General features: G+C 40.0%; 1 protein-coding gene across 1 annotated transcript in view; it reads left to right on the forward strand.

Annotated features, from left to right (window-relative positions):
- The window catches only part of TNRC6C (trinucleotide repeat containing adaptor 6C), a 238,841-nt gene that overhangs the window by 158,207 nt on the left and 59,184 nt on the right, over positions 1-21,450 (forward strand). The window contains 1 exon segment of the mRNA XM_030534098.1: positions 3,363-3,503. Coding sequence (XP_030389958.1) covers positions 3,363-3,503 — 141 coding nt within the window.

Raw genomic sequence — 21,450 nt, forward strand, 5'->3', positions numbered from 1 at the left:
CTTTGAGAGCTTGTGGAGGACAGGAGAGATACCTGAGGACTGAAAAAGGAAAAATATAGTACCTATCTAGAAAAAGGTGAATAAGGACAACCCAGGGAATTATAGACCAGTCAGCTTAACTTCAATACCACAAATAATCGAGCCATCATTTTGTAAGCACCTAGAAGAAAATAAGGTGATAAGTAATAGTCAGCATGGATTGGTCAAGAACAAATAATGTCAAATCATGATAATGCCCTAATAGTTGTCTTTGACTGGGTAACAAGCCTTGTAGATTAGGGTGAAGCAGTATATGGTATATCTTGACTTTAGTAAGGCGCTTGATTCTGTCTCACAAGACCTTCTCATAAACAAACTAGGAAATATTGCCTAGAGGAACCTCCTATAAAATGGGTGCAGAACTGTTTGAGAAACTACTCAGAATAGTTATCAATGGTTCACAATTAAGCTGGAAGGGCATATCAAGTAGGATCCTGTATGGATCTGTTCTGTATCTGGTTATGTTAAATATCTTCATATATGATTTGGATAATGGTAGAGAGTACCCTTATAAAGTTTCTGGACAGTGCCACACTGGGAGGGGTTGCAGGCATTTTGGAGGACAGGATTAGAATTCAAAATGATCTTGAAAAATTGGAGAAATGGTCTGAAATGAATAGGATGAAATTCAATATGGACAAATGCCAAGTTCTTCATTTGGAAAGGAATAATCAATTGCACAAATACAAAAACGGAAATGACTGCCTAGGAAGGAGTACTGCAGAAAAGGTTCTGGAGATTATAGTGGATCACAAAGTAAATATGAGTCAATATTGTTGCAAAAAAAGCAAGCATCATTCTGGGATGTATTAACAGGAGTGTTGCAAGCAAAACACAAGAAGTAATTCTTCCACTCAGCACTGATAAGGTCTTGTCTGGAGTACTGTTTCCTGTTCTGGGCACCACATTTCTGGAAAGATGTGGATAAATTGCGGAAAGTTCAGAAGAGAGTAACAAAAGATTAAATGTCTAGAAAACATGTCCTTTGAGGGAAGTTGGAAAAAAATTGGTTTTGTTTTGTCTGGAGAAGACTGAGACAGAACATAACAGTCTGCAAATGTATGTAAAGAGGAGGGTGATAAATTGTTCTCCTTAAACACTGAGGACAGGACAAGAAGCGTTGGGCTTAAATTGCTACGGGAGATTTAGATTAGACTTAGGAAAAACTTCCTAACTGTAGGCACTGGAACAAATTGCCTAGGGAGGTTGTATAATCTCCGTCATTGGAGGTTTTAAAGAACAGGTTAGACAAACACCTGTTAGGGGTGATCTAAAAGATAATACTTAGTCCTGTCTCAGTGCAGAGGACTGTACGAGGTAACCTTTTGAGGTCCCTTCCAGGCCTACCTTTCTATGATTGTGTTTTCTTTTCCCTGTTCTATTTGTTTCCCTAACTTTCTGTTTTCCAGCCTTTGATGGCCATTTTCAGACACTGTACATCTGTTTCTATTCTTCTGGTTATACTTCCTGCCAAAAGACATATTTTTCAATTGTCTATTATTCAAGTCTGGACTGCTGCTGTTTCTACTAATTCTTTTCATTGACTTGTACAAGGATGATATCCTCTTCTGCGCTGGGATAACAAGCATCCTTGCACGTATATGTCACTCCCAGAAGGGTACATTGGTTAAAAACTTTTATCTTCATGGTGACTAGGAAAGCATCTGTAAATGTCTGTTTTAGTCCAAACTCAAGTTTTTAGGTTATTGAGTCATTTCGGGAGGAAAGAAATATACAGCTTTCCTATATAGGGACATGGTGTGTGGTGAGCAAACTGCAAGGAATAGTATTGAAAAATATAGGTCATCTTTTAAATACAAGTTACCAGAAACCTGAAAGACAATGCACTGGAAATAATGTTCCATATGATGGTTCGAGACATCACAAAACTAAGCAGTCCTAGCAATGTTATCTGAAATTCACCCATCCAGGTTTGTCTTGACCTGGAAAGCTGTCCAAGCCATTGCTACTTATTTTCTCTTTGAGTTCCCACCTATAAGGTTGTTCTGTTCAAGTTCCAGATAGATTTGCCATTTTCTTTTCCTGCTACTGAGTTCTTGGTGTCTCTTATGTTGGTCATGATTAACACTGACATTCCAGATGCTGCTTCTGTCCAGTTGCAAAGGCAGAAAAAGCCACATCTCCTTCATTTCCTCTACTTGGTGTTCTGAAACAATACATATTTATTGTAACTTTGGTATAAAACTATTTCCATACACATTGTTCATAGCATCATAGAGTTTAAGTCCGGAAGAAACCATTAGATCATCTAGTCTTATTTCCTGTCTATCCCAGGTCCTTAAATTGTCCCAGTTATTTTTGTATAGAGCCCAATAACTTGTGTTTGGCTAAAGCACATTTTCCAGAAAGGCATCCAGTTTTGATTTGAAGATATTAAGAGATAAAGGATCTACCATTTCTTTTGGTAGGTTAATGATGCTCACTGTTTAAAAAAAAGAAAAAAAGTATGCCTTATTTCCATTTTGAATTTGTTTGGCTTCAGCTCCCAGTCACTGATTAAAGTATTTTTAAAAGTTGAGGATGTCTGTTTTTAATTAAATTGACCTAAACTCTAGAAAGAAAATATTTTCAAGGGGCTAAATGGATGAAAAAAAAACAAAGGACTTGCAAAACATTTTAATTATAGTACCTTACACATGAAATTGTCACTTCAGATTTTTTTAATCTTTCTGGCAGTGTTAAAGTAATTACTACTTTACACTAATACTAATTTTAGTAGCTCATATCCACAATTGTGAAACTATACATTTTAAATTATGTAGTATTCACACTATTCAAATAATTCGGTACCTTGCACAGGAAAACTTATTCTTTTTAATCTCTCAGATTTTGAAAATTACCTTTCAATAAAAGGTATTACTATACACTGTTTCCTCTTCAGATAGATAAGCACTATTACAGATGTTTTTGTTTTCTAAATATATCTGCTTATACCATATGACTTCTAATAATTTAAAAAAAATCCAACCTAGAAACCATAGAATTAGGTACAAATGACAATATCAAAAAATGTGCATGAATGTTCATAAAAAATGCTGAGATGGTGAAGTAAAACAAAATCCAAAATATTTATACATTGGTATATGTTGTGAAAGGAAGAGAATTATAGCTTTAAAAATTAATTCTGAAATCATTTGTGCAACAATGTTATAAATAAACGTGTGTATGTGGGCATCACACAAAGAACAGTGTTAAAAGGTTGTCAAGTCAAGCACTCAAAAGTTAGGAATTGCCATAATTATGTGCAGCCATAATTGGGCCGCCTTATGATGCAATCTTTAATTACGTGATCATGTACACAGGAGGAAGCTTCTCTGGGGATGAATCAGGTTTGTGTAGTAAAGAAGGCTATTATCTGTCGAATCCCTACTTGGTTGCAGAGATTGGAAATTATGTAATGAATGAAGTAGGAGATTGCAGGAAGAGAAGAGGAGGTCTCATGGGTAAGACAGTTGAATGCTGCCCTGCAGTCCTGGATTCTGTCTCTGTCTGCACTACATTATTCCTATGTGATCCTAACCCTCATTTTCTAGGTGCCAAACTTGAGACCCGGGGGGTCTGATTTGCTTTAATGCTGGGCACTCACAACTACTTATCACTGAAGTCAGTGGGAGCTGTGCTTAAATATATAAGGTGATATAAAATGCTAAATACTCTGAAAAATAAGGTCCTTGATGCCTGAATTAGGGCACGCAAAATTAGTGGATGCTTTTGCCCATAACCTCTCTGTGCCTGTTCTCCCCACATATAAAATGGGCATAGTACAGCCCCATGACTTATGGGTTTTGTGAAGATGAATTAATGTTTGTAGAACACTGAGATATAATAAGTGCCATAGAAAAGCCCATAAGGAAATCAATAATTCTGTCTTCAGAGCAGGATTTGAATAGGGTGACCAGATGTCCTGTTTTTAAATGGACAGTCCTGTATTTTAAGCCCGCCTCCAGGTGCCCTGACTTTTTCTTTAAAAAGGAGAACCAGCAGAGAACCTGCCCCTGGTCGGGGTGCTCAGCTCACCAACAGCCTGGCTGGCAGGCTCCTTCCTTCCTACACTGCCTCTGGCTGGGCCGGAGCCCTGGGAAAGCCCATAACTCTCGGGCACAGGCCAGGAGGAACCAAGCGCTGTGTGCCTTAGCCCTGCATAGCGCTGGCCTGGGAAGCCTCTTTGCCCCTCAGCTAAGCTCTTGAGTGGCGGGGGGATGCAACTTTCAGCCTGTATGTGCCCTGACCCTGTAGGCTTCACAGCAGCCCCACGGGCAGGAGCTTTGCACTCTCATCACCTGCCCCCTTTCCCCCGTACCTGGGTCCTGCCCCCAAGGAGCACAGGGCTGCTCTGTTCCATAGGCACCCTCCTCTGCTGAGGCACCTCTCTGGCCAGGTTCACTGAAGCCCCTGCAGTCAGGTTCTCTCGGCCCTGCTGCACAATGCATCCTTAGGGCTTAACCCCTTCCTGCCCTCACTGTAGCCAGGGGATAGGCGGCTGGGTTATGTCAGTGGCCAGCAGCAGCCTGGAGGTGTTAGCTGCCTTTCGACAGTCTGCAGGCAAGAAGGGACAAGTTGCTTCCAGCCTTAGGGGAGAGTGATAGAAGAGATGACCTCTGCAAAGACACGGGCCAGGTTGTCTCTTCCCCCTGGTCCTCCTCCCTTGCAGCTGGAAGCAGCTGCCGTCCTTTCCCCCCTGCACAGTGCCGATAGGCTGCTGCTGGCCACGTTCTGGGGTGAGCCCTGGCAGAAATCTGAGTGGTGGCGGGGGTGGGCATGCATGTAACCCTGCGTGCCTCCTGACCATGTGTTGCTTCGGGAAGACACGGCACCAGGTACCAGGAGAGGTGAGTCCGTCTTCGGGGCCAGCCAGGCATGGAGGGCAGAGCACGCCGGGCAGGGAGAGTTGAGGTGGTCACCCCCTCGTGAGAGAGGTGTACGGGAGTGTGTGTATGTGTGTGTGTGAGTGACCTCTCACGGTGTGAACCCTAAAATCTTAAAGATGAGAAGGTGAATAAAAAGAATCCAGCTAGGCAGTATTTCTTTTTAACGGGCTCAGTTAGCTTGATGTTAGTTTGAACATTTGTACTGAATAGTTCTGATTGATTGCCATTGACCTCGCTTGAATACGAGTAATCTTACCAGGTGTCCCCTATTCAGCATAGGGAAATATGGTCACCCTAGGTTTGAATAATGTGCAGGTCTTGTGGTACTGGTATATGCTGTGGCCAGGGCCGTCCTTAGGTATAGGCAGAATAGGCAGCCGCATAGGGCCTCACTCTGCCTGGGGGCACCACTCTGCAGGCAGCCCAGACAGTGTAGAAGCAGGGCTGCTGGGTCCTAGAGAGAGCCGAATGCAGCACAGTCTGAGGAATGGGATTGGCTGCTGGGATCTCTGGGAAGGGGAGAGGATAGGAGTTGGGGAAGGAGCTCACCTGTGAGTGTGACTCCTTCCCCCCGGCTGAGGTGAGATGAGGCAGGCTCTGTGGCTCTGGAACCAGTATCCTTTGTTGTCCCCCATAACATCCATTCTTCTCCCCCCTGCCCCATGGAGCACCCCCTCCTTTCTCCCTCCTCCCCAGGAGCAGCCCTCTCTCTCTCCTCCCTCCCCTCCGTCAGGGCTGGGTTGGGTGAGGTGCTGCGGGGGAGGGGAGGCTGGCTGCCTGCTGAGGAATGAAAGTGAAAGTAACTTACTTCCTGGGCAGGCAGCCAGGATTGGAATGTCACACAGGGCTGGGTTGGGGTTAGCCAGATGTGTGAAAAATCAGGACAAGGGGTTGGGGTAGGGTGAGCAGATATCCCTATTTTATAGGGACAGCCCCAATTTTGGGGCCTTTCTTATATAGGCTCCTTTTACCCCCCCTCTCCCTCCCCCGCCCGCACTGCCTGTCCTGATTTTTCACACTTGCTGTCTGGTCACTCTTGGTAGGGGTAATTGGTGCCTATATAAGACAAAGCCCCAAATATCAGGACTGGCCCTATAAAGTCAGGACATCTGGATCTGGCCACCCTAGCTGAGGAGCACCTCTCCCCGAGCTGGCAGCTGCCAGCGATCCGTCTCATCCGGGGGGAGCTGCACAGGGCAAGATGAGCTGCTGTGGCTCCATGGGTGACCTGTCTGAGATCAGATGCTGTGCTAACTTCACCATGGTCCGTAAGGCTGGTGGTGGTGCCCATTGGCGTGTGATTGCACCTGAGGATTTGCTGCTGCGGTTGCCACTCTGCACCCCAAGAGGTGGATTTTGGGGTCTATTGCAGCTGTTGGACCAGCAGGCTAGGGGGTGAGCCAAGCATGAAAGCAGTACTTTGTTGCCATTTAGACTGTCATTTAACAACTTTGTTTGCCAAAAATTCTTGCTAACAATCCTGAATCCAATTTCAATATTTTTTTTAAAAAAAAATCAATATCTTAGCCAAAAACAGAAAATTAAGTTGTTGACAATTATTAGTGACAGGTTTGGTTTGAGGCAGGGAGTGGGCCAGTTTTCATCAGAGAAACAAAAAATGTTGACTGACTTTCCTATAGCCTGTTACTCCTGATAAGAACCCTCCAACAACTGTAATATGCTCATTTCCTTGCTAGTGTATAAAGCAGGGGTCGGCAACCTACGGCACATGTGTCAAAGGTGGCAGGTGAGCTGATTTTTGATGGTATGCAGCAGCAGGCTGAGCAGCTCAGCCCATCGCTGCTCTGGGGTTCCGGCTGCTGCCCTATTTCCAGCTGGATACCAGCCATCGGCCCCACTCAGCACCTGCTGCTGGCCTGGGGACCGCCAAGGAACCCCAGGCTGGCAGTGGACTGAGCAGGCCAGCTGAACCACTCAACCTGCTGTCAGCCTGGGGTTCCATTCACTCAGCTGGCAGTGGGCTGAGTGGGCTGGTGGTGGACTGAGCAGGGCCGGTTGGGGGTTGAGTGGCTCAGTCTGCTGCCAGTCTGGGGTGCCAGCAGCACTCAGCCTACTGCTACTCCAGCGTTCCGGCTGCCGGCCCCTTACCAGTCAGGAGCTCAGCCGCCAGCCCCACTCTGCCTCCTGCCAGCCTGGGTGAGCAGAATCCTAGGCTGGTAGCGGGCTGAGGGGGGGTTGGCGGCCGGGATCCTGGCTGGCAGGAGTTGGTGGTCAAAACCCCAGACCAGCAGCGGGCTGAGCAGGGCCTGGGATCCTTGCCTAGGGTTCCAGCCACCAGCCCGCTGCCAGTTTGGGGTTTCATTTACTCAGCTGGCAGTGGCCTGAGCAGGACTGGTGGCCAAGACCTCAGATAATAACAATAGTTTATTTATATAATATAGACATAGAGAGAAACCGTCTATAAACATTAAAATGTATCACTAGCACGAGAAACCTTAAATTACAGTGAACTTGGCACACCACTTCTGAAAGGTTGCCGACCCCTGGTATAGAGTGACCATATGTTGTACTAAGATTCTCCTGCTTTTTTTTTTTCCCTGTGAGTCAGTATAACTTTTGCCAGCCCAGAAGTTGGGAAGCCAATGTTTTATGTTTTCACAATGTTTTCTCCAACTTTCATAAAGTAAATACATAGTTAATATGAGTTAAGAAGGCTAGGGACACTTCTTTGTGAAGAATCTGTACAGCAGATCATGCCCATAGACGATCCAGAAAAGAAATTTGAGGTTGAATTTTTTAATGTTGTGATGGATAAAGCAGTATCTGCTGTTGATGAAAGGTTTAATACCTTGCAAGTACACCATGAACAGTTTGGATTTTTGTATGACATAACTAAATTCAAGAAAATAGGAAAACAAGAGCAACTAATGGCAAAGTGCAAGAACCTAGAGAGCCTCCTGAAGCACAGTGATAGTTTTGATTTAAATGGACTTGAACTGTACGAAGAATTGAGTACACTGTCATCAATGTTGCCACATGCAAAATCGGTGATGGACATTGTACAGTTTATTCATACCCGCAAACTTGTTGTGGGCTTGGCTACACTCACATTTTACAGCGCTGCAACTGGGGTGTGAAAAAACACCCCCCTGAGCGCTGCAAGATACAGCGCTGTAAAGTGTCAGTGTAATCAGGGCAGCAGCGCTGGGAGCGTGGCTCCCAGCGCTGCACGCTACACCCGTAAGGGATGTGGTTTACATGTGGGATGTGCCACTCTGACTACACTCACACTTCAAAGTGCTGCCGCGGCAGCGCTCCCGCAGCACTGCCACGGCAGCGCTTTGAAATTCCAAATGTAGCCATACCCTGACATATATCCTAATGTGTACATTGCCACTCGTATTCTACTGACAATTCCTGCAACAGTAGCATCAGGAGAACGGAGTTTCTCAAAACTACAGCTCATTAAAAAATATCTCCGCCCTACCATGAGTCAGGAACGCTTAACTGGTCTTGCTATTCTTGCAATCGAACAAGACACGACTTTGTCTTTGTCATATGATGACATTATTACTGATTTTGCAGCCAAAAAAGCCAGAAAGATTGCTTTTAATTAAAAACAAATCTTTGTTTCAATACCTCTTCATATAAATTTCCAATAAAAGTTTGTTAAATTAAAAAATATATATTATTTGCATCATTCTGTCATATCAGAATTTTTTCTATAGTGCTGCTTCTTTAGTGCTAGTCCATCAGCATTACAGTGTGCTTAATTAAGTTAAACTGGTTTTAATAACGTGAATGTGGCAAGTTTTCCAATACTGTAAGCTTATGTTTGTGTTGCTAAGAGCAGATCAGGCACAGGGACACCAGTTTAATAATCTCGCCTAGGGCACCATAAATCCTAAGGCCGGCCCTAGCTGTGGCCTGGAACTATCTTTCTTCTACAGGAGATATTGGGTGGGCATCTCAACCTCTGTGGAGGCACCCGTGAGTCTCTCTCTTTTTCACGCTGTCTTTGTTGATCTTATAATAATATAAAAACTCACAGTAAATATATAAAACCACACAGGAAGTAGGTGCCCTTAAGTTACCTGTCACTTCATGGAAAATGGTAAGAGTAATGGTATAGCAGGTATTCTCTCTCTTTAGAATAGGGAGTTCTGGTAATGCCTTACTTAATTATGTAAAGTTTTTACTTTTATTTTCAAATTGGGCCCATTTTATTAGGTTGCACTAGAGTCATTTGCCCATGTTTTCCTTCATGGAAAATCTAGGATAAAGAAGAAAAATCCCTTTTTATTTTTTAAAGCCTTTTTACTCTAACAACTTATTTCTTTTTTGATACGTGATTAATTTTCTCTTGAGGTGTAAAAGCATATGATGAAGATGAATGGACATTTTCTATCCTAGTTTCTCCACTAAATGTGTTTCTTTCTAAGCAAATAAAGAAAAAGATTGCAATTGAAGTGTCAAAGCTACATTGAACAGAATGAAAACAATAACCCAGAAGAGCATTTAACATTTTCTTTCTCAAAAAACAATTTAAAAAAAAATATCCTGATAGAGAAAGTAAACCATTGAGGATCATCTTTAGGTCTGTAATTTAAGATTAATATCTTAAACTCTACAGAGACCATCTCAACCACAATTGAACTTGGTGCATTTTCATTATATTGGACCAAGAATCTCCATGTAATTTTTTTTCTCTTACAATATGGAGGGCATGGGGCTGGCCAGGTCAGGAGAGTTACTATAATTTTACAATAGGACAGAGATATTGAGACTAGCACTAAAATATCTTGAGATCACACTGTAACTTCACATATGGAATGGTGGCCACAACCCTCTTGCTTGAGCATACTATACTATGTAACCAGTTTAGGAAGAGAGGATTCTGTCCCTGTATTTCTGAGTTGATCCTCTACTTCAGCCCATTTATAAGGAGTGTAGGTTTTCACCCTTAGTGTGCAGTATGTCTAATTGATTTTTTTTTATCATTGGTGGAGAAGAGGGGACGAGGGGGGAATTCTGTGCTTGGTCCATAATTCTAGTAAGTGTTGAAATGGGATAATACACATCCAGTGCATTTTTAACATATTTTGAAGGCAAATTAAATACACATTTCTTGCCTCTTGACAGTTTCTCTTAAACTTTTAATTGTGTGATCTCTCTTAGAGTACGAATCACTAAATACTAAAACCAACTTTCCCGCATTCCATCAAAATTTCAATATTGCAATTAGCAACATGTCTTGTACGAAGTAAATTCTTACAGATTGCTGTAGACCCTTTTGATGGTAAAATACTGACCTGCAGAAAACTGATGCCTCTGTCTAGTTCTTGTTTTATGCACATAGTTAAGTTGAATACACGAAGTGGAGTTTTTTGTTTTGTTTCTAAAGGGCATGTTGAAAAGAAACACCAATTAAAACACCACCTGCAAAACTTTCTAAAAGTAAAATATGACCTTTAGTCTTTGAATCACAATTTCTTCTTGCACAAAGTAATTTTTACATAGTTAAACAGTCTATTGACTAACAAGCTGGCCTTATGCATGCTTGTGAATCCTGACGCTAATTTCCTTAGGATCATGTTATGCTTCTGAAAGTCTCTCATCAAACTGCAAATAAAGCAAAGCATGCAGTATTTCAACAAAGTTGATATGCACACCCATTCAGTCTCCTTTTTTCAGAGATGAATAGCTAGACAGAAATGGTTGCCTTTAAGCTCTTTAGCTAGCTACCCCCACAACTCATTCTGAATTGAAACCAGAGTCCCTCCTTCACATAAACAGAAGCCTACCTTTTTTTTGCATCTGTTTAATTTCTGTTATTCCATTAGGCAGTTCCTTTTCTTACCTGGAAAAACTGAAGAAGTGTGACAAAAGCCAGTGTCAGTGTGCAAAACATAATTAGAAAAGAAATCCCTGCTAAAATATTATAAAATAAAAGAAGAAATAGGGGACACTCTTGTGCTCTGAGGAGTTAATATTTTTGTCTCAGTAAATAATGGGAACCACCCATTTTAATTTCAGTTGGAAATAATAATGGCTGTATTATGCAGAAGTGGTAAAGCAGCAAGTGAGCTATGCATTTTATCCCAAATGACCAAATACCCTTGTGCCACTGTATGTATATGCTAAATACTTAAGGAAAAATTATTACTTTTTTATTGGACTTATACACTTTTTCACATTCTTCTGCTTGTAAACCCAATTGTGCACATTTTGGATGGAGAGAAAATTAAGTAATAAAGTATCAGACCTCTAAAATGTATCTATAATACCTGTTCTTTACCTAATAATGTGTGGTTAAGATCTGATCTAAGGATATTCTAGTGCTAGACTCAATATCTATGTCCTGTTGTAAAACTAGGACTCTCTACTTTCTAATGATTAAAAGCTCCCATCTCTAGGCCTGATATGACACAAGATATATCAGACATTAAACTCTTCACTGTTCCAGGATTATATGTATCTCATCCAATACCTCGATCAGTGGGAGTTTTGGGGACGCAAAGATAAGAAACATTTCTGTAGCTACTGAGTGGTTTGTGATGTTAGTAGTCCTGGTAGAGATGAATTAGTGGCCAGAGTGCAGATCAAATGTTTGTGTGCATAGTAAATGAAATCTCTCATTCTGCAATTTATTACACAGATATCACTTCTGCTTTTGTGGAGTCAATATTGTGTGTAGTATATTGTATGATTCTACACAAATAATTTATAGTAATAAGCTTTCACTCTACACTTGTCAGCTGGGTCTAATGATAATGCATGGTTTTTACCCTGTCCAACAGTTTTCGTATAAACGAATAATTAAGTGTCTGCATCAGAAATTAAATTTGTCTATTTAAACCAGCCTCTTCTCATTGCCTTCTAAAGAGTCTCAACCCTGACCTGAAGAATACTACCTCCAAGGGTGAAGTGGAAACTCATTTTTCCAGTTTTTGTTTTGCACCTCTATTGAAAATAACAAGAATGCAATTTAGTGTTATTTGTGTGCATTTTTGGGGTGTAGAAACTGATGTGAATCCACAGACTAATTTCACACAGACTTTCAAATGTTTTATGTATGTTGTCATAAAAACAGGACTAGAGTATGCATGATTGTGAGGGTTGAGTTACTCCTATAATTTAAAATATTTAGAACCAGAGGAAGAAAATCCCACTGACAAATTTCAAATAATAATCTAACCTTTGGAACCACCAAAACCCCCATTTGCTTTGCTGATTAATGCAAAAAATGCATTAGCACATCTCATTGATGAATCCTGACACAGAGTGCCACAAACTTAATAAATAGTATGTGAGATTCTGTTTAAACTTATAATACAATCAAGTGTGCTGGAGCAAACAGACAACAAAGGGGACAGATCAACATTAAAATTTCCTTCAGCAGGTAAATTTAAAAAAAAAAAATTGTAGCAAAATTTCAAATAGTGTTTCTCAGTTATTTTTAGTTAATATAAAATTGCTATAAGAAAAGTTTTAAAGGGCTCTGAGTTGCACTCACAGTACCTGACCCATACTGGGGAAGCTAATGATCCAAGCAGCAGGCCAAATTTGGTGATGAATCTTCATTACTTGCCACTCAGGCACCTTGCACATATAGTAGGAAGAAATACTGAACTTTGCCATCTTAAAGTCCTTTTAATATAATCTTTGTATGCATTTTCTTAGTTTAAAAAAAAACTGAGACAACAGCCTTTCCATTGCATGGAACCATGCCAGCCCTCCACAAGATCAGCGCAGTTTGAACCTAGGACCTTTAGATCCACAGTATACCACTTACAGTAACTGGTAACAGTAGTGGGCAGTTATCCTCTGTGTAGACCAACTACTAGAAGAGGAATGTGACACCCTCTTTGCCAGTTGTTTACGTTATTTGCTAGACAGCAGAGCAATGTTGGGAATCAGGAATCTTGGGTTCTATTCATAGATCAGGAAGAACATGTGGTCTAGTGGTAAAAGACAGCATACCCATACATGTAGCTTTGGAACATTCGTTCTGAAAGGCAGTGGACTCAGGAGCCCAAGAGGTATATCTGCCATTAAAGACTGCATTTTATTCCAAGCTATGGGGTAAGGGAGGGGCAACCTCTCTTACAACATCTGTAAAAGTTGTTAGGGTATGAGGCTTTGCTCGGTACTAAGAGCTGTTAAAGGTACAGAATTAATACCAGTACGTAGAAGATCTGAGGCTAAAACTCCGTGACTAGGGCTCCCAGGTGCTACAGAAATACAAACAATGCATTATCTTGTCCTGTCTTCATCTATGTGCAGAGCTCAAGTTCCATGCCTACTGTATAGCAACCTCCCCTGGAGCTTGGGATCATGCTTAGTGAAATTGGCATAGCAAAATTTATGAGGATTGAGGCATGATCAGTGCAGATGGAACATTTAGAGATTTTAATAGCAAGTCTCTAAATGGCCTCTACAGCGCATATGTAAATGACAGTTTTCAAAGGCCTCTAAGTCCGACAAATCTGGGTGAATTTTCCTAGGGACAGCAAGAGGCATCTGTGCTAAACGTCAACGTTGTAGTCCAAATCCAAAAGTGCCAGAGCTTTTCAAAGAAATAGGCAGTTTTTTAATATTACCTATTTTTTCCTGATCTTTTTACTGAAATTTTTCAAACAAATTCTGCCTGAGGCAGAAAACAAATATAGACAGTTTCAGGCCAAATGGCTAACCTTTGGCGAAGTTATAAGCAACTATAACAAGTTACAATGGGAAGATTAGGCAATACTGACTATAGAAAATGCTGCCAGTTCTGCCTTGAATTTACCTATTCTATTCCACTCCTGTGGCATGGATGAATGGTAAACAGGCAGCCAGCACATTGTGACTCTGGGGGAAAGAGCAGTTTTGTCCACAACAGGTCAAACCTATACTCTTGTGGAAAAAGTTCCGTTGGATCTTTAATATCTAGAGTAGAGCCAGTTATCAAGTTCTGATCCAAAAAAATCTGCACAAAATAGTGAATGGAACTGTTTTGATTTTGCATGTTAAAGGGTAGAGTTGATCCTGCCAGAATTTGAACGTCTGGTTTACAAGAGTCTAGAGGTATTTCAGATTTCACCCTTAGACTACTGAGCCAATTAATTTGCCAAAAGATTCATGTACAATTACAATTTCTGGCAGTATCATGTTTCTGTAACATATAGCTTGAGCCCTGCAGCATTAGTTAGCTGTTCTCCAGTCACGTACTGTAGCAAACAATCCCTTCCAGGTTTCTAGCATAGTGCTTTATGTCCATTAGGCTCACAGTGGATCGCAAGTTAAAATATTTCTGTGCAGTGACTCATCCCCAGAACATTTAAAATATCTTTGAACACAGGACCTAAAAGCTGATGAAGAGAAGCAGGTGGTGATGCAGTTTTGATCAAGATACTCTGAGGATTTTCTCTTTTATATTGGAAAAAATAAAATGACATACATAACATGATAAATTTGCTCACACCTGTGTGCTTCCCAATGAGCTTCTTCTCAAAACACTGGCATGCCAACCAGAAGAAGCAAGCAGATGGCAGTAGTTCAGATTTGTCTAGTCTGTAAAGTGTAATCTAAATTATAGATGCGTTATTCTTGTCAATAGCCTCCATTCCTCCCATATGGAGAATGGGATAGATGAGAGGGGAGGGTGCTGTCATGTAGAAGAAGAGGAGCATGTTCTTTAAAGATGCGGGAAAAAGTTCAGCTTCTCCTACAGGGGCCAGGGAGTGTGCCTGCTGTATCCCCAATTGCATCAGATAGAGTGAGATTGGCAGAGTTGCAGCAACCAGGCTTTCCCTCCCAAAGACAAGTATAGGGGAGTCAGGACTTACTGTACAGGGAGGTAATTGTATGAGTGAGAATTTTTGGGGAGCTGACAGGGCTTGAATAAGTATCTGAACTTTTGAGATACCTGAATCCATCCTGTCTTGCAAAAGTTTGCAGTCCTCACTGGTTCCTTTGTACTTCCGCAATGTTACCTCACAGTGGCAATTTAAAAATCATTTATAATTAAGGCCCTACTTAATTCACGATTTTGTGGAAATTGCGGATCCTGCAGTATTAGGCTTCCATCACAATTTTGACAGCAGGAGCTCTTCCATGCGCTGTCAGACCCAGACTGCCGCTCTCAGCCCCAGGTGGCCGACAGCAGGAGCCCCTGCTCTCAGCCCCATGTGGCCAACAGCAGAAAATCACGGAGAAGTAATAATGGATCTTATTACTACAAATAATAAGCTCTATTATTACTTTTCTTCAATATTCCATGGCTTGTCCGCAACGCAGCTGCAATTTTTGGACAATCATCTCACGATTCAGGTAGGCTGATGTATTGATCCAACATCACTATGTAATATGTGAAGTAGAAAATATAGAATTGATGGACTACTCTCCACTGTACTCCTAGGTGTGTCATAGGAGAGCAGATCTGATTGAGGCTTTGATTATTAAGATACTGATATACAAAAACTTTAAAATTCTTCAGAGTGTACACACAAGCTTCTAGCATGTGGGTCCTGGTGATACCTGGCTGATTTGGAGAATTTGCTGTGGAAAATAATTTCAGTGTTAACTATGGAATCTGTCTTTGTCATTTTAATTCAGGCTATCTGTGATTAAATCAATTATTATAAGCTGTTATATTAGCCAGTAATATTATCAGCAGATACTTAATAAGCTTAACAGTTTATAGCCACATATAGCTTAATTATTTCACAGTACTATTAGACTGTATAGTAACAGATTGCCTATTGGTTGTCTTGTTACCAATCAACTTTATAAGGAGATCTCATTGTTCTAGAACACAATCTGCTTCTTTTTAACTTATGAGGCCTCTTGATTTTTGTTTGTTTTCAGTTCCAGTATCTCTTCTTTGCAGTGGATAAAATAAATCTGAGGAAAAATAACATATCTATCAAATGCCTATAAAGTGATTTAAGGAGAAATAACTGCCTTCTGGCACAGTTTGGTAAACATTTCATTTTCTCTTGATTATCCAGGGCTGGATTTCCTATTGGCTCAGACCCAATGTTTGTTATGCTTTATCTTTCTGTAAACAAACCCTGCTATTGTGCTCAAGGTATTTTTTTTAAATAGTGTCACTGTATGTATTGATACTACTGGCTGGAAATGTCAGTGTTAAATAAATACTTTCTTGCCATGGAGAAAGCCCTTTTATGGACTTTATTCCTGTTTTAAAAACACCTGTTTGCCTAAAACCATGGAGATATTTTCTCAGGACACTTTCTCTCTCTCTCTCTCTCTCTCTCTCTCTCTCTCTCTCTCTCTCTCTCTCTCTGTAAAGAAACATGTAAAAACAGAAATTTTGTATAAGCAGAACTGTAGAAAACCAACAAAATTATTTGAATAGTTTAAGCTGTTATAGAGAGATTGTCTTTCCCACACCCTTCCAAAAGACAGATTGGAGAGGTTTTAAAAGCACTTTAAATATTTTCGATCTAAACCATTCTAACTCATTTTATGAGCTGCTTCCTTTATGAAATCTAAAGTAGTAGGGGTATTGCTTTCCATTACCAATAGGAAAGCTTCTTGGACTGGGAAAAGTTTGGCATGGAGAACAGAGTTTCATTGAACTAAGATTCCACACAGATGTGAATCATACCACAGGTATGAATCATTTCATCTTATTTTTGAATCCCAGAACAAATAAAAAGAGGAACTTTCCCTCTGAATACTAGTAAGCAGACACTCAGTCCATCTCTGTGACATAATTTGCATCAGTAGGTTGATAATGGAATCTTCTCCCATCTTTTTAAGTCCCTAATGTAGAACAGTTGCGTCCAGTTATAAATGTTGGCACAGAGCTTTATAATTGTATTAACAACATTTTATACTTAGCTAGGAAGAAAGTAAAAATGAAAAAAATTACAAATATTCATAGCTGTTTTGTTTAAATTACCAAGATTGCAGTTTTTCTGATGGTTAATCTTCAGCAGCACCCAAGCTATTGTAGAGTTTTCCACACCACCTATCATTTTTATGTACTCTGCTAATTTCCTGCATTTAATCTCATCTGTTAAAAGAGCTTTGAAAACTGTTGTATCAAATGGATATTGTTTTTATGTAATTACAGGTAATATTTTAGTAAGGGCTAACTCCATTGTTATTGATAATGATTTACATTATATTATACTTCACACAGTTAGAGCACTTAAATCAAAATGACTCATATATTATATACAATCTGTGGTTATTAGTCAATGTTGTTGAATTTAGTTAATGTAAAAAGCAAGAAGAGAACTGCTCCCTTGGATTTTTTACTTAATAACTAGGTCTGTCCATTAATCGCAGTTAGCTCATGCAATTAACTGAAAAAAATTATTCACAATTTAAAATATTAATTGTGATTAATCGTACTATTAAACAATAGAATACCAATTGAAATTCATTAAATATTTTTGGATGTTTTTCTATATTTTCAAATATCAATTTCAATTACAACACAGACTACAAAGTGTACAGTGTTCACTTTATATTATTTTTATTACAAATATGTGTGCTGTAAAATGATAAACAAAAGAATTTGTATTTTTCAAGTGAAATCTCTTTATCATAAAAGTGCCACTTACAAATGTAGGGTTTTTTGTTACATAACTACACTCAAAACCAAAACAGTGTAAAACATTAGAGCCTCCGAGTCCACTCGGTCCTACTTCTTCTTCAGCCAATCACTAAGAGAAACAAGTTTGTTTACATTTAACAGGAGATAATGCTGCCTACTTCTTAATTACAGTGTCACCTGAAAGTGAGAACAGGCGTTTGCATGGCACTGTTGTAGCTGGCATCGTAAGATATTTATGTGCCAGATACACCAGAATGTCATATGCTTCATGCTTCGGCCATCTTTCTAGAGGACATGCTTCCATGCTGATGACACTCGTTAAAAAAAATAATGCATTAATTAAATTTGTAACTGAACTCATTGGGGGAGAATTGTATGTCTCCTGCTGTTTTACCTGTATTCTGCCAGATATTTCATGTTATAGCAGTCTCAGATGATGACCCAGCACGTTGTTTGTTTTAAGAACTCTTTCACTGCAAATTTGACAAAATGCAAAGAAGATACCACTCTACCCAAAGATTTAAGAATCTGAAGTGCCTTCCAGAATCTGAAAGGGATGAGGTGTGAAGCATGCTTTCAGAAGTTTTAAAAGAGCAACACTTTGATGCAGAAACTACAGAGTCCAAACCACCAAAAAAAAGAAAATCAGCCTTCTGCTCTTGGCATCTGAATCAGATGATGAAAATAAATGTGCATCAGTCAGTACTGCTTTGGATCATTATCAAGCAGTACCCGTCATCAACATTAGACACATGTCCTCTGGAATGGTGGTTGAAGCATCAATGGACATATTAATCTTTAGTGCATCTGGCATGTAAATATCTTGCAACGCTTGCTACAACAGTTCATTGCAATTGCCTGTTCTGACTTTCAGGCGACATTGTAAACAAGAAGCAGGAAGTATTATCTTCTGCAAATGTAAGCAAATTTACTTGTCTGAGCAATTGACTGAACAGGAAGTAGGACTGATTGGACTTGTAGTCTCTAAAGTTTTAGATTGTTTTATTTTTGAATGTGGGGGGATGTTTGTACATAATTCTACATTTGTAAGTTTACAGTGCAAATATTTGTAATCAAAAATAAATATGAAGTGAGCACTGTACAGGGTGTATTCTGTATTGCAATTGAAATCAATATATTTGAAAATGTAGAAGACATCCCAAAATATTTAAATAAATGGTATTCTATTATTAATTGTGATTAATCATGATGAATTTGTTTAATCATACAATTAATCGTGATTAATTTTTTAATCGCTTGACAGCCCTATTAATAACTAATACCTTTTATTGAAATTATAGCATTAATGTTCTGAGGCTAAATTTTGGGGTTGAATTAGTTATAATTTTCAGCATGGGCTGTGCATGCACAGGCAAAGATTATAATACTGTAGATGCACTGCTTTCTAGTTGGGACTTCAAATGCGTTTCGAGTTTTACTGCTTCATTTGTTTGTGAATAATTGATCTCTTTCATTATGCCAACATATATGTAAAACAGAATGCGTGCACCTGTCTGCCAGGGATGTCTCCTGAACAGAGGAAGGAAGATTTTGAAATAATGAAATTTTAAATCTTTTTAAATGGATTTGACTAAATACCCACTGTCACGAAAAGCAAACTTGAATAAAAATTTTAAATGAGTCACAAAGAGGTTTGATTAAAAATTTCTGTTGTTTCCTGTTAAAAATCTAACATGAAAAATACATTACATTCTGGTACTACAAAATACACGATGAGTTTGTTTAAAAAGTGAAAATCTGTTAAGAATTCCATGAAAATAATTTGAAAATCATCCCTTCTTATGGTAATGCAAATTCAGAAATGGCATTTTATGGGACATCATGAAATCAATGTTTGTGTCAAGAATAACATGGAAATTATTGTAAAAAATATTGGAGTTAGAGTGAAGAGCTTGCTGCTAGGGAAGGAGATTTATATATTAAAGTTAAATGTGTACATAGTTTATCTCAGCATTAAGTGCAATGCAGTCATCCAAATATCTAAAAGTGAGCAATCTTTTTGCTGTGTGTTGGGCAGTTGCCAGATTACTGGTGAATTGAAGTATGCTGCCTGTGGCTTAGCCCCACCAAGACTGTAGCATTAGTGCAAGTTACGAGGAAATGGCAGCAGCATGGAGTTTGACCACACAGTGTTACCTCCTTGGTAACAGAGTTAGACTGATAGTTCCCTCAGAAATGATCATAGGGATTGCTTGCAAATGTAGAGCTCCTTTTTAAAATGGCACCTGTTTTTAGTCATTTTACATGCTGCTTAAAGAGGCAGAGCAAATGAAATCAAATATCTTGTGATTTGCCAAGAGGCTTCATCTTCTGGCAGGGAAATAGTTCTTAAAAATATCAGTACTTGCTGGAGTTCTTCTCTGTTGAAGAAAAAGGAAGAAAAAAAATTACCATCAAATCAGACAATATTCTAATGACCTTGCTTAAATGTAAACTAATCAGAGTGAGAAAAGACCCCTTTTATACAGTAGAAGGGAATTAAGGATGGTCAGAAATGACTAATATCTGTTAAACAGATGGATTCTGCTCTATCTAAGGTAAGGGAGTGTGCTGCTCCAGGTGCTTTCACCACAATCTTCCTACTTCTGGAGTACGGAGAGGACCATTAGCATCACCCCCACAAGTGTCTGTTCCCAGAAGGAATCTGTGCTGCAGCAGGTGTGACACACAACTTCAATTATAACAGTACTAGCCTTGTGTATTGAATTGGGTGACAACTTGTTCATAGCAGCAAAGAGTCCTGTGGCACCTTAGAGACTAACAGATGTTTTGGAGCATGAGCTTTTGTGGGTGAATACCCACTTGTTCATAGTGGGTTTTTTACGCTTATGTTCAAATATTGAACTGTGCTGTACTTTCTGAACTTTGTGCTTGCATGTGATCTAATTATTTTGTGATTACTATAGAAGAATATTTCTTACACTGGGGGTCCAAAAGGGTGCCATAAGGCTCTTGGGGGGGGTTGTCATGTGATCACAAAAAATAGAGTTACCATACGCCCGGGTTTCCCCGGACATGACCTCTTTTTTGGTCGTCCTATTTCCGTATGGACAGATTTTTTAAATGAACAAATATCTGTAATTTTTCCTTGCTCATCCTTTTTTCCTTGCCTTCAGTGCTGGATGGCCAGCGAGCAGCAGCTGCTGGCTGGGCACCCTCTCTGAAGGCAGCACCGCCTTCAGCAGCAGCATAGAAGTAACGGTGGCATGGTATGGTTACTTAGCTCTGTAGGAATCTGCACTGATGCTGCGAAAGCTATGACCAGTACCAAGAATATGTGTGGGGTGGAAGTCTTCACAACCTAAAATATTTTCAAAGGATGGCTCAGCAAAAAAAAATATTGAGAACCTCTGCTTTAGAACATGTACATGTAGTTTCAGTTCTGTGTAAGATAATGTTGTCTTTCAGTTCCCCAGTAATATACTGCCTGTTATAAATACCCAGTGTGTATTCTTTACTTTGACTTCAAGTCTCATAGACTCATAGGTCAGAAGGGACCAATCTGATCATCTAGTCTGACCTCCTGCACAAGGCAGGCCACAGAACCCCACCCATCCAGTTTTATAACAACCCCTATCCCAGGATCGAGTTATTGAAATCTTCAAAACTGGTTTGAAGACCTCAAGCTGCAGAGAAACCACCAGCAAGCGACCCGTGCCCCACGCTGCAGGGGAAGGCGAAAAACCTCCAGGGCCCCTGCCAATCCGCCCTGGAGGAAAATTCCTTCCCGACCCCAAATATGGCGATCAGCTAAACCCTGAGCATGTGGGCAAGAGTCACCAGCCAGCACCCAAGAAGGAATTCTCTGCAGTAACTCAGTTCCCATCCCATCCAACATCTCCCCGCAGATCATTGAGCAGACCTATCTGGTGGTAATCCAAGATCAATTGCCCAAATTAACAATCCTATCATAACATCCCCTCCATATACTTATCAAGCTTTGTCTTAAAGCCAGGAAAGTCT

The sequence above is a fragment of the Gopherus evgoodei genome, chromosome 15 (assembly GCF_007399415.2).
Source record: "Gopherus evgoodei ecotype Sinaloan lineage chromosome 15, rGopEvg1_v1.p, whole genome shotgun sequence".
NCBI lineage: Eukaryota > Metazoa > Chordata > Testudines > Testudinidae > Gopherus > Gopherus evgoodei.